General features: G+C 35.2%; 1 protein-coding gene and 1 pseudogene across 4 annotated transcripts; both read right to left on the bottom strand.

Moving 5' to 3' along the window:
* Positions 1 to 1,795: 1,795 nt before the first annotated feature.
* LOC148585770 (uncharacterized) lies at positions 1,796 to 2,816 on the bottom strand (annotated as a pseudogene).
* A 1,032-nt stretch (positions 2,817 to 3,848) lies between these two features.
* On the bottom strand, positions 3,849 to 11,999 carry LOC132181321 (Pentatricopeptide repeat (PPR-like) superfamily protein). Of its 4 annotated transcripts, none has more exons than XM_059594494.2 (4): positions 11,714 to 11,999; positions 7,699 to 9,432; positions 7,437 to 7,528; positions 3,849 to 4,453 (listed from the first exon to the last, which is right to left on the bottom strand). In XM_059594494.2, exon 2 carries the CDS (start codon positions 9,396 to 9,398, stop codon positions 8,028 to 8,030), a length of 1,371 nt encoding a protein of 456 aa, XP_059450477.1. In that variant the 5' UTR covers positions 9,399 to 9,432; positions 11,714 to 11,999; the 3' UTR covers positions 3,849 to 4,453; positions 7,437 to 7,528; positions 7,699 to 8,027. The 4 variants fall into 4 exon arrangements, with proteins under 4 accessions (XP_059450477.1, XP_059450476.1, XP_059450474.1 ...); XM_059594493.2 differs by having other exon boundaries at positions 7,437 to 7,532; XM_059594491.2 differs by having other exon boundaries at positions 7,437 to 9,432.
* Positions 12,000 to 13,770: the final 1,771 nt, after the last annotated feature.

The raw sequence follows: 13,770 nt of genomic DNA on the forward strand, positions 1-13,770 counted from the left end.
GAAACCTATAACTTAGTTCTACATACAGTCCTATAACCTACTATGATTAGATGGATTAAAAAACCTAATCATCTTTCAATTGAACCACAAACTATTAAAAACCTAGATCTTATTATCTAATATGAAATTTGAAAAACATAAAGATTGAAGACTGAAAAAAAAATAAATCATAACACCATATACAACTTCATAAATAACATACATAAATGCATACATAACTAACATAAGTTTGATTACTCTACTGCAATACAACATTGTTCAATTATACAAGTTTAAATCTATCTACGTGCAAGTATATCTGAATCTTTTTTTCTTTTTTTTTCCCTTCACATATTTAGCTAAAAAGAATAAAATCATATTTCTTTTTCTTTGTTTTCCTTTTTTTTTTTTTTTTCTTTTGAAAATAGGATGGTATCACAAATATTGAAAGCATTGCAATGCTTTCTTCTTAGCTAGAATTCATGATCTTACTTCGAGCTACAGTACTTGGTGCACGTGGAGGACCACGCTATCGATTCAATATCATTGCTCTTCAACAACTACCAAATGAAGATGAATGAGCTTCCACAATCCAACAAATCAAAGCTCAACAACTTTTTTTTTTTTTTTTGTGTTTTTAAAAAAACTTTTGCTATGAAGTAATGGCACAAAATGAAAACAAACGAGTATATTTTTACTCTAGAGTGTGTTTGTTTGTCTTCCTATGACAGACACTATAAACCAAAAACTATGCTCTCTTTTGGCATGAGAACCTATATGTACAGTTTATTTTTTACACATGTACCTACTCAATTACCTAATACTATAGTCTTAGTTAACTATAATCACTTCACAACACTAAATATCACAGGGATAAAAAAAACACAAGGAATGAAGCACGTGCCTTCTGACTAGTATTCTAAAAGTAAAGCAAAACAAGCGTAAGTTATGCTTAAAATTTTGGAAAATATGTCAAGGTGACAAGTTTTTAATTTTATAAATGTAAGACCCAAACTTATGAAAATTTTAAATCTAAGATCTCTGTCTAATTTTATATATTAAGGGCCACTCCAATCAAAGGGACCATGGCCTCAAAGGGAGGCTTGCGGCCAGCTCAATAAGAAGGGCAAAATCGCTGGCTACCCTAGTCTGAGGGCGTGGCTCATGGCAGCCCCTACCATAGGGCCATGGCCTCAGTATCTTTTATTTTATTTTTTTAATTTTTTTTTTTAATAAGAAGGACATAATTATATCTTTTATGATAAATGCTAACATTCCAAATTTTTGTTTCAAAAGTTGATTTCTAAATGATTTGTCACAATCTCATGAGTTTGTGACACACTTCCCAAAATAAAAATGACGTAGCGGAAGACTAAGGTAATTAATCAAAGAGCAGCGTCTTTGATTCTGCAAGGAGAAGCGTCTTCGTCTTCTACTCAAAAGATAAAACAAGCCCGCAGGCTAAAAAAATAAAACTCCGCAGAGTATTTGAGAGAGAATTCTCTGATTTGATTATAATTCAATTGATTGAATTTTACATAATAGGCAAGCCTATTTATAGAAGAGAAATACTTGTAGAGAAAGTAAACCTACTTCTAGTAGAGAAAGTAAATCTAATCCTACTGACGTAGCGGAAGACTAAGGTAATTAATCAAAGAGCAGCGTCTTTGATTCTGCAAGGAGAAGCGTCTTCGTCTTCTACCCAAAAGATAAAACAAGCCCGCAGGCTAAAAAAATAAAACTCCGCAGAGTATTTGAGAGAGAATTCTCTGATTTGATTATAATTCAATTGATTGAGTTTTAGATAATAGGCAAGCCTATTTATAGAAGAGAAATACTTGTAGAGAAAGTAAACCTACTTCTAGTAGAGAAAGTAAATCTAATCCTAGTAGAGAAAGTAAATCTAATCCTAGTAGGAAAGTAAACATAATCCTATAGTAGTAGTAAACCTAATCCTAATAAGGAAAGGAAATAAAGTCCTAATAAAATAAAATAAAATCCTAATATAAAATTGACAATCAGCGGGAATCGTGGCAATCTTTCCTTTTGTACTTCCATTGTTTGAGAATAGCTAAAATTCTGATCAAGCGGCGCTGCTCCAATATTATTTTTGATATTTTCTTTATTTTCGTTTTTACTGAAAATAAAGATAAATATCGTCCTACATCAGACACCCCCACTTGAAAAAAACTCGTCCTCGAGTTTTCTTTGGAACATGGCACATGTGGCTCCTCTGAAGAAAAGTACTTGGAGAAATCTATATAGATAGAATCAAGACATGATTTTTCCTTTTCGTCTACTTCCACCAAAATTCCTCCAACGATTTCTTCTTGGGTATCATCTTCAACTTCATTGTTTTCTTCAAAAGAATCGTCAATTTTTGTGATGATCGTGATGAGTTGCACCTGTAGTGTAGGTTGCATCTGTGGTAGAGGAAGTTGCACTTGTGGTGGAGAAGGTTGCATCTGTGGTGGAGAAGGTTGCACTTGTGGTGGAGGAGGTTGTAACTGTGGTAGAGGAAGTTGCACTTGTGGTGGAGGAGGCGGTAGCTGTTCCTCCATTGATGTAGTCGTTGGAATCAATGATGGTGGCTACACATATGTTTTCTCTGATGGCAACTCCACTTCTTCAACCAACTTAACATCTTCCACAACTTCTTCATCATAATTAAGATTGTCATAAGCCGGTGGTCGGTTTATGGGTGCAGGTCGTTGGTGAGGAATAGGCCTCACTCGGATCCCATCGTCATCATGGGCATCATTGTCCCTGTGATTACGATTAGGACCTATGTGCATGCGCTCTATCATCTCTCGCATCTGGCGCATCTCCTGTTGCATCGTTTGCTGGATCTGCTGGAACTCTTGGAATTCGGCTCTCCAAGGAGCCTCCCTGTCACGAGCAGCGTCGTTAAGGGAATCGTCACCGTTGCGCTGATTGGTCATGATCAGGATAAAGCCTGCTCTGATACCAACTGACGTAGCGGAAGACTAAGGTAACTAATCAAAGAGCAACGTCTTTGATTCTGCAAGGAGAAGCGTCTTCGTCTTCTACCCAAAAAGATAAAAACAAGCCCGCAGGCTAAAAGAAGGATAAAACTCCGCAGAGTATTGGAGAGAGAATTCTCTGATTTTATAATAATTCAATTGATTGAATTTTACATAATAAGCTAGCCTATTTATAGAAGAAAAATCCTAGGAGAAAAAGTAAACCTACTTCTAGTAGAGAAAGTAAATCTAATCTTAGTAGGAAAGTAAACATAATCCTATAGTAGTAGTAAACCTAATCCTAATAAGGAAAGGAAATAAAGTCCTAATAAAATAAAATAAAATCCTAATATAAAATTGACAATCAGCGGGAATCGTGGCAATCTTTCCTTTTGTACTTCCATTGTTTGAGAATAGCTAAAATTCTGATCAAGCGGCGCTGCTCCAATATTATTTTTAATATTTTCTTTATTTTCGTTTTTACTGAAAATAAAGATAAATATCGTCCTACATCAAAAAATAATAAATCTCATGAGATGATGAGATTTTTTATTTTCACCTTGAAATTGTTTTTCTATTTTCGTTTTCAAATTTTCAAAAACAAAAACAGAAAACATTTCCAAACAGAAATTACCCAAATCAGGAATCACTTGCAAACTGTTTGGCAACCCATGAATTGACCAAAACAAAATTCAATTGGAGCAAGCTCATTCAGCCCAATTCATGTGTTTGACACAAAAACGAACTTACAATTCAATTTAAATATTTGAAACCCCAACCAATCTACAAGAATAGAATTAGAATTCATGTGAATTCTCTACCAATTTCCAATACATTTTACAAATTTCCCAAAAAAAGGAACATCCATATGCATTTACACAAATCAAGAGAATTCAATTTTATTTCATGTCCACTCCGAACAAATTAATACAACAGCAAAACCAGTTCAATACATTTCATTAACGAATTAAATTGTCAATTCATTTCCTAACAATGAATTGCTTAGTCCAAATGGAAGGTTAAAGTAGCAAAATCTGCAACTCACTGAACTTCATTTTCATCCACAAGTCATAATCACATTTCCAATGAAACTAAATATCTTCTTTTTCTTGCCTTATGTGAAAAAACTCCTGAGCAAATTCTATCAGAACCAGATGAAGCCCTCATCTTCCTCCAATCTTTATTTCTGACTTAAAACAATAACTTGGTTTTGTATCATAGAATACTCATCCTGTGCTGGCTAAGGCATGGACGCATTGGGTGGCTCATTTTATTCATTTTAGGTAACAACAATACACACTCTAGAGATAATGGCCACCATTCACCTTCTTACCAATGCATCTAAGCCATTCTTCTTTGGGTGCTAGCAAAGACATCATAATGCTTCCAAAGCTACTTCCAAAGATGTCACTCAAAAAATGCATCTAATCTTCTTCATGGCGCCACATTCTATCGGCATCAAATATGCAATCCCTCTTCCGCAACAAGACCTGCAATAAACCGATAATTCTGAGTCCAATGTGAGACAATTTGTTCATGCCAACCGTAAAATAATTTATGTAATTATACTGGCAGCATCAAGAGGCAATATAAATTTATTTGGGATAACCAGAGAGCTAGCTGGAATTGCAAATGATTTGGGGTTGACAACTAACTCCCATGAATCAGTTGCAAGCCAAGAAAGCAAGCAGCTCACACCCAACGCCACCTTAAATGAAGGGGAAAAGAAAGTAAAAAGAAGTGACATGTCTCCATGTCTAATCCCAAACAGCATCATTGATATACAATGGCAGGGACAACCATTAATTCTCTCACATCAGTTTCCACCAATATCACCCAAGTATTGTCTCATATTACACAAGACAAAAAATCTGTGTTAATATAAACAAACAAATATCATTTGTTGTCACTAGTCTTTGTGTCAGGTCACACAGTAGTTCTTATTATGCATCCCACTGACAACCATTGGTTCCTTGGTCCACTAAGCCTGCTGATGTTGTCCATTGGCAACCTTAAGGCATTCTGAGAACATACCACTACACATGCAATTCAAGAGAATTTAATTAAGCCTAAAAACAAAGTAATTGGTCTTAGTTAAGAGTTGTTTCAAGGGCTTCAATTCATAGTGGATTTGCATAACTCTGATAAAGGGACGAATCCAACAGAGTTGAATGAGGCTTATGTAAAGAATTTCATTGTTTGAGTGCTTATACAATCACATAATGGACCTTCAAATTAAACCAATAGACAATTAAAGCCAAGTTCTTATCTAAGAAAGGAGGTCATCAATCCTACGCAAGTTACATGTTCCTTCTGATAACTTATAAAAAAAAGTCATATGTTCTTTTTTGCTTTAGTTCTTGCAGAAGCATTTGGTCATTTCATAAGGGAGCATTGTATGTATAGGGGGGTGGCCAACAATTAAACAGCCAAAAGATCCTGTAGATCAAAGAAGAAATCAAAATTGACAATCCAGTTATAGTTGAGGAAGAGTAAAATCATATTTCCTTCCACAAAGGAGTGAAAAATTAATCAGAACAAACACTAAATGCAATGCGGTATGATATAGTTTTCAACAATAAAACGAAATATCCAAATTGCAAGACCATATTGATATATAACATCATCAGTGCAATTTTCTTGATATGAGAATTGCTAAAACACTATATAGAAAGGTCAATGTGATATCAACCTGAATAAATAGAAAAATAATAATAATAATAATAATAAATAAAAATAAAATAATCACAGTGCCAACTAGTGGGTTATTTAACTTGTAAAGAACAACAATCTACATTACCAAATGAAATGTATCAATTGGCATCTATAGAGATCCCAATAGAAAGAAATAACTGGATTGTTTATCCTACCTCTTGGAAGAAATTAAGCTGAAAGTTCTTATCATAGCAAAAATATATTTTATTTCACAACTCTCAATTTAATCAGCCATAATTTGATACTTACAAGCAGAGAAATTTAGAAAAATTGTCTAGAAATTTTCTTTAGGAAATTCCAAAGAAAGAAGGTCATGATAAATTGACAGCGAGGGCGACTAATTATAGCAAACCTCGATTGCATGGAACATTAAACGAAAAATAAAATCAAATCAAATCAAGGAAAAAGAAAGAGAGAAGAAGAATAAAATATTAGCCCATCAAAGTTGGAAGCAAGGCTAATTGCAGAATACTTTAGTAAATATACATTATATACACAGATCTATGATTCAATTGTCTTCAACACCCAAAAAATTTACAGTGAACAATAAAATTTGCCGTTGGATTACTTAAAATACACAATCTAATAAAAAGCATTCTGAAAATTCCTAGACATGACAGTGTGCACCTTCATATGAACTTTCAAGTTCATGAATTACCCTTAAATAATGCCACTGCAAAACAGTAGTAGAAAAAAAGAGAATCTAAACCAAACACTCAACATCTCCACAAAGCTCTCACTTAGACTATTTCAAAGTGTCAAATCAATCAAGACATAAAAGCAGATGCCTTCAGGATGCATATCTAAATCAGCTGCATCAATGTCTTATTTATAAATTTTTTGGTTTGCTTCATTTCAGCAAAGCACTTGCTCAACACATTTATAGTAGCGTCAAAACAGTTATATCTTTCATTTCCTTCCATTGGACAATATTTGCAGGCTTAGATATGAAACAGGTGGTTGCACTTGCCCAATACCATTTTAGTGTCAATCTACTAGCACCATGAGGACAAAATCAGAGAATCAATTTTCAAGCTTATCTACCACAACAATTCCATGGATGATTCACAAGGACATACTTTGGAATAATTGCCATTAGTGCTTCTCCGCATGTCCACTAATTAAAGGATAACTGAAGAAAAAAGACTGCAATAGCTGACACCCTGAATTCATGTATCAAGTAGAATGTCCATGCAACTTATGAGCATATTCGTTGCATAAGTAAAATATCATATGTAAACATGCTGGTCCACCTTAACCTACTTGAGCCAGAAAAGCTCTTACAAAGACAAGAACACAAATTTAAAATCAGTAGCTCTCCACCATTACATTTGAAATCTTTGTCAATCGATCATCCCAAACTGTCAAGTACTTAAGACAATGCAGACAGAAGAAAAGAAAAATCACACTTTCTGGAAACTTTGGAAAATATCTTAAATTACTAGAACACAAATTTGAACCTCTCCTTCATCACCTTCAATGTTGTCAAAAGATAATTCCAGTAAAAGAGTAAAACCTAGACAACAAATACCTGATGAAGAAGCAATGAGACTTTCTTGACTATTTTTAAGAAACATGGATACAAGTGCATAGATCTCATATTTTCTAAAAAGACTGCACAATTGGCTTGTAAATTTATGCAATCAAAAACCCTTTAAACAATATAAGCTGATTTATCTAGGACCCACCTATTTGGCCATAACATGAATATTATTAAAGTCAAATTTCATAAAAAATTATTTGTCAAACATTACTCACATGAAAATCACCCCTAATACACCAACTCCAGTCAGCGAAGGACATGGAGAGCCTCAGGTCCATCCACACTGAGTCCAAACAATGTCAATGATCTTCCTGCCAGAAATAACACAAATAAGAAAATTTCCTGCATTATAACAGAAGGTTGTTTTGCAAAACACTGAAGAAGATAGACACATCAAATAACATCTCAAGGGCACATATTCAGTAGATCACTCTAAGGAAGTCTATGAGCCATCATTGAATAGGAAAAGATATTCACCTCTGAGTCCATCAACTTTAAGCAACTGTCATGACCGCTAAGCTTATAATAAGCCTCCTAGATGTGTGCCTACTTTTCCTTGAAGCCAAGGTTATTTTAGCAGTCTTCTACTCACATGCATTGCCACAGAGAATGTAAGGTATGCAATCCAGGTACAGTAAAATGTACTTTGTCACTGTCCACTAACCCAGATTCAGTATAGTAATCTATTTCTCAGTAAAAGGCTTATTAGTTCAAAACAACCAACATTTAAAACAATGGCATTTACACGGTGTTTGCTAAGATCATGATCCAAATAGGATAGCAGTTGAAAAACTATATGAAAATCATCAGTGCAATAGACGACCCAATCGAATTTTTGATCGAAGCTTCCTTGCTTCACTTGTAAACCCAGAACAGCGGAGACCATCGAGAACAGCATGTTGGGTTGACCTGAGTATTTTCATGCCACCTTTTAAGCAAGAAAGCAAAAGCTTGGATGCACAACGGAACCTCCTTTCCCTACAAAGGTTGTGCACCAAGGAGGTGTAGGTAAACGAATCCTTAACCTCCATAGATTCAAACAATTTCATTGCATGATCAGTCTGACCAGCTTTACACAATCCATCAATCATGCAGTTGAAGGCAACCAAGTTTGAATCAAAGCCCATGGTATTCATATAATTCAAATGTCGTTGAGCGCCTTCAATATTCCCAGCCTTGCACAATCCATCAATTATAATTGTGTGGGTATACTTGTCGCATTTCAAACCTCCGTTCTCTATCTCATCCAACAAGTTAAAAGCAGCTTCCAAATTACCTTCTTTACAATATAGATTAATTAGGGTGTTATAAGACACTAAATCAAGCTCAATTCCATTCCTGACCATCTGCTCCATGTAATCATTTGCCTCTTTTCTCTTTCCCGTCTTAACTAAAGCACCAATGCTAGTGCAGTATGCAAAGCCATCAAATGTATAGCCTCTACTCTTCATCTCTGACAAGATATCAAGCCCTTGTTCAAACTGCCTAGATCTAAAGCAGCATTTCATAACTGTAGTGTAGGTTATGGCATTTGGTTGATGACCAGATTCCCCAAGCTCCTTGAGGATCCTCCTTGCGGCCCCTAATCTACCTGCCTTGCAAAGCCCATTAATTAGAATATTATAAGTCACTAATTCGGGAACAAGCCCATGACGTTGTAAATTCCTAAATAACCCAAGGGCATTATCTGTAAATCCATTTTTACAAAGTCCGTTGATCATTATGTTAAATGTACTTGGATCAGGAGAAAGATTGCTAAGTATAATATCCCGAAAAACCCTATAAGCTTCATCCGGTTTTCCCAATTTAAAGAAGCAATGCATCAAAGTGTTGTAACTCCACACATCAGGATGTATACCTGCTTGAAGCATTTCTTCAAACAGATCCAAACATCGTGATAATAAGCAAGTCCTGGCGGCACCAGCCAGCAAAGAATTGTATGTAACAACATTTGGACTTATTCCAGCTTCTCTCATTCTATAAAGTATTGAATGGGCTGCATCAGTGCCGAAAAAATAACAATGCGCATCAATCAGTGTATTGTAAGTTACCACATCCGGAAGTACCCCTAATCTTATACCGTCAATGATAACTGCCTCAGCTTTTTCCAATTGCTGCGCTTTACAAAATGAAGCTATACATATATTCAACAACCTGGTGGACAATCTACAAACCATTATTTACGTCAGCCCAAGTAACTACCAACAGGACCTGCAATATATTAGAAACATCACGTGTAAGATAAATTCCACCACTTCCCCAATAACAAATAAAATGAAATAAAAAAAAGAGCCGAGTAAGGAGACAAATAAATCTATAATAATTGTTTTGGCTTCCACACCTCAATCAGGTTGCTTGCTATTTATTCATTTATAGAAGTATTGGTTACAAAAATCTTATCAACAAATCTATCTGCTATACATGCAATTACACAATCATTTATCTAATTTATCTATACATTTGAATTGCACTTTTTATCTTCTATCTTCTTTATCTTTATGTTAACAACTCCCTTCTTATCTGTAGGAATCGTTTGATGATCATCCTCTTCTGGTTTTGTTTGAACCATGGATGAGGAGGGTTTTTATTTTAGATTGCTGAAAATCAAAGAGGATAAATATTTTAGATTGCTTATCGCTGGGTTGTGTTTCTAAATTTTTTCTGCTGTTCAGGAATTTGTGGATATGCTAAACAATTTCTGCCTGGGTTGTGTTTCTAGATAACACAATTTATTGGGAAAAAAAAAGGGGAGGAAAAAACAAAGGAAGAGGAAGAACTACAGTACACAGGAAATAATACAAATGCTCTAAAAGTTACAATATAATGTTTAAGAGATCCCAAAATTCCAAGAAAGAGGAAGATGGGATACCACCTATAGCAATCATCAATCACACGAAAGACCTAACAGACATAAACTTAAAAATATTTTGAGATAATGCAATAAGTCAGGCTATTCACAGCACTCTAAATTGTCCAATAAGAAAAAGAGGAACAGTCATCCATAATCGAACTAATTCTATGCTGATCAACCGTGCATTTTCAACACTATTAAAAAAATATGTCTCAGTTATCACCCACTGAACCCCAAAGAAAGAACAGTAGTGGCAAAAAAAAATCTCTTGCAACAAATGATTGTCAACAATCTTGCCACTAACTTTGTACAGCACCAATCCACAAGTGTTGTATGGCAGTTTTAGTAGGTGCCATACAAATTTGTTCTTAGTTCTCTTCATGTTTTCTATGCCTTCTTTCCTTTGTTTTGGCTACCAAATAACATATTTGAAATTTGAAAATGAGTTTAGTTTTAAATAAGTTAGGTTTTAACTAACATATTTGAAATTTCTTTCTCCATGCATGCACCAGTAAGTACTATATATAATAGACTGCCCCCACCTCTGGAATTATGAGGGATTCATATATATGAACATGATCTCTTTACTCTTATGGGGAGTTGCTTGATTGATCCTATTAAGTACTTCTTCTCCCTCTTGAAAGAATAAATGGAAAAACTTTGTGTCATGGATACTTTGATGATGATGATGATGATGATGCATGTTAATTTACAATCTTTTAAAACAGCTTGTAAAAGATTAAAAGAAATAAGTGAAGTTTTCTTAAAATGATATATATACTGTGCATGTTAATTTACAATCTTCTAGGCTAACCACACACTGTTATGGACACCAATGCTGGCATTGACCCTGCATACTTATCTGCTGTGTAAATTTTCAGATTGTGAACCCCGGTAACAGAAACATCAGGGACATCCCAGGATTGGCACCTCCAGCTCCCTCAAGGAGGCTTTTGTGGGTTGCAGAACATTTTGATTAGAATCCCCATTTCATTGCAGTTTTCCCACTCAGATATGAATCGTGTTGTAGTTCATGACAAAGGGAGGTCAGAGGAATGCTGTTTGTGGGCGTCACTCGTTTTTTTTTTTTCTTAATTTTCTTTCTTTAATTTTATCCGTTCTTGCCTGATATGTGCATATCCTGTTTATGATTCTCTTTTATGTGTAATTTGTGTAAACGAGCCGAGCTTGGGCGAGCTTGGCTTGTCCGGGCTCGCTCGTTTACTTTGAGGCCAGGCTCGAGCTCGATATGAGCCTAGAAATGTTGCTCGAGCTCGGCTCGATAGGGTTGGAACCATGTTCGAGCTCGAGCTCGTCTATTTTGGTCGAGCTTGAGCTCAAGCTCGATTAATTTTGGGATGCATTTGGCAAAAATGATTCAATCCTAGAATTCAATATTATGTGAAAGACCAACACCCATCTGTTAGATACTTTTTCTGCTCTAATTTCATCAAACACAAACCATAATTCAGTAAAAAACAGAAACCCCAATACCTATCTATCCAAAAATATTTACACATTTTTCTGGGCAACCAAACAAACACATCAAACGGCAAAACCCCAAACCACCCACCACCCAAGAAGAAACGGAGAAAAAAGAAAAAACCCAAAAAGAAAAGAAAAACCCACAAATCTTATCACCTCCTCCGCCTCCGATCCGCGGCATACTGCGAGAGTGAAACGACCTCCGAGAGCGGCGTGGACACCGGGGTTGGCAGCGGCAAGTTCTTGGAAACCGGGCACGAGCCGTTCAGCTTCAGCCAGGCGTCGAGGTGTGTGGTTGCTGCGGTGGTGGTGGTGGCTGCTGTTGGGGGCACTGGGGGAGTGGTGGGAGCGGCAACAGAGATAGGAGGCGAGGAGGATGGTGGAGACCGTGAGGGGAGAGTCGAGAGAATGGAGAGATCAGAGATGATAGATTTACGTTAAATTTGGGGTTCTCTAATTTGCACGCATTACGGAATTAATCCTCTGTGTGCGTCTGATAGTGAGACCGGTTCCATGCAAGCATAGTAGATGATCTACACTGTTTATTAGGATCTTGACTTTCTTATTCAATTTAGAACGTTTGATTAATGAGCTTATTATGTCATGTGGAGCACCATATAATTCTTTTAAATTGGTTTACTCTTATATGCCATAGATCAAATGCAACGGTCAAGATTAAATTCAATTAAATTGGACAGCTACGATTAAATTTAATAAAAATTTCAAAATATAAAATTTAGGAATTAGGAATAAAAATTGTGTTATGTAGTATTATTTAGGGTCAGTTTATTATTTCAATTTCAATAATTACGATTTTAAAAATTATGTTTTTTTCAATCAAGCATTTTTTTTCTTCTTATTTTAGATTAAGTATTTTTTAAATTACAATGTAAAATGCTTTATGTCACACACTCACACACACTAATCACTATTATCATATTACATATAGTATTATTTAGTTAATATATTAAAATGTTAATGCTTAACACGAGTCAAGTATATAATGTCAATATTAATATATATTGTATCTTATATGTAAACATTTATATACTTATATGATTGTATGATTATATGGGTCAATGTTAATTTTTATATACTTATATTTTATGATCTCATGATTATGATTCATGACATATATATGATTTAAATTCAAACTGTTAATTTTTTACTTACTACAAATTGTGATTATAATGTATAAATTATAAGAAATATATTATTTACTTAATTATTAATCATTTAAATTTAATCTAATTGTAATGCTCAAACTCTAAGTCTTAAATTCCTCATAATGTAATATGAGGAATTGCTTATGTAACAATTTGCAGGAAGTAAAAATTGTTAAGTTTTTACTTACTGTAAATTGTGATTATAATATATAAATTATAAGAAACACATTAGTTACTTAATTATTAATCATTTTGTTGGGGATAAAATCCACTATGGGTCCCACTATCTCTCAACAACCCTTAATTATCTCATAAGGTCCTACATGATCTTATAAGGTCTTACGTTATCTGAACTACCTTACATTATCTCCCCACTATTTCAAATGATTCTTTAATGATCTGCAGGGAGAAGATTAAGGAAGCAGTTATAGAGATAAAACCCTATAAAAGAGACTCAAGACAGAGGAAAAGGGGGATCGATGATTATTTCTCAATACATTGCTAGCTCCGGCTACTTTTTGACCCTATATACGACTGCTAACTTAAGCATCAGAGGGTCTACGGGGCCTTCCCCGTAGACTCCTTTGACGCTCTTATTATTTTGTAGGAGCCCGAAGGTGGTTGATTAGAGACACCTCGAAGAACGTGAAGATCACACCAAATGGAAATTGTTAGATCCAAAAAATGCTTCAACAGTTTGGCGCCGTCTGTGGGAACCGACTAGGTTCTTGCAAAATCAAAATCCGTTATGGTGGTGATCAAGCGTTTGGGCGATACATCAACCAGCCGAAATCAAATCGACACAGATCTATAATCACAGATAGATCCACCCCATGGCGATTTGCATCACTAGTTTGTTTTCGCCAGATCTACAGTTATCCAACGGATATGCGTAGACCTACATTCATCGATCCTGGATCCCCTTTGTAGCGATTTGCGTCGTCAACATCAGATTCACCTGATCTACCACAGAAAAGTATAGAAGCGAAGGAGAAGATGCGTCTCGGGGCTTTGAATGGCAGTCCTGCAATTTTTATTTTCCTATTT

Source organism: Corylus avellana, chromosome 5, assembly GCF_965113065.1.
Source record: "Corylus avellana chromosome 5, dhCorAvel1.hap1.2, whole genome shotgun sequence".
Taxonomy (NCBI): Eukaryota; Viridiplantae; Streptophyta; class Magnoliopsida; order Fagales; family Betulaceae; genus Corylus; species Corylus avellana.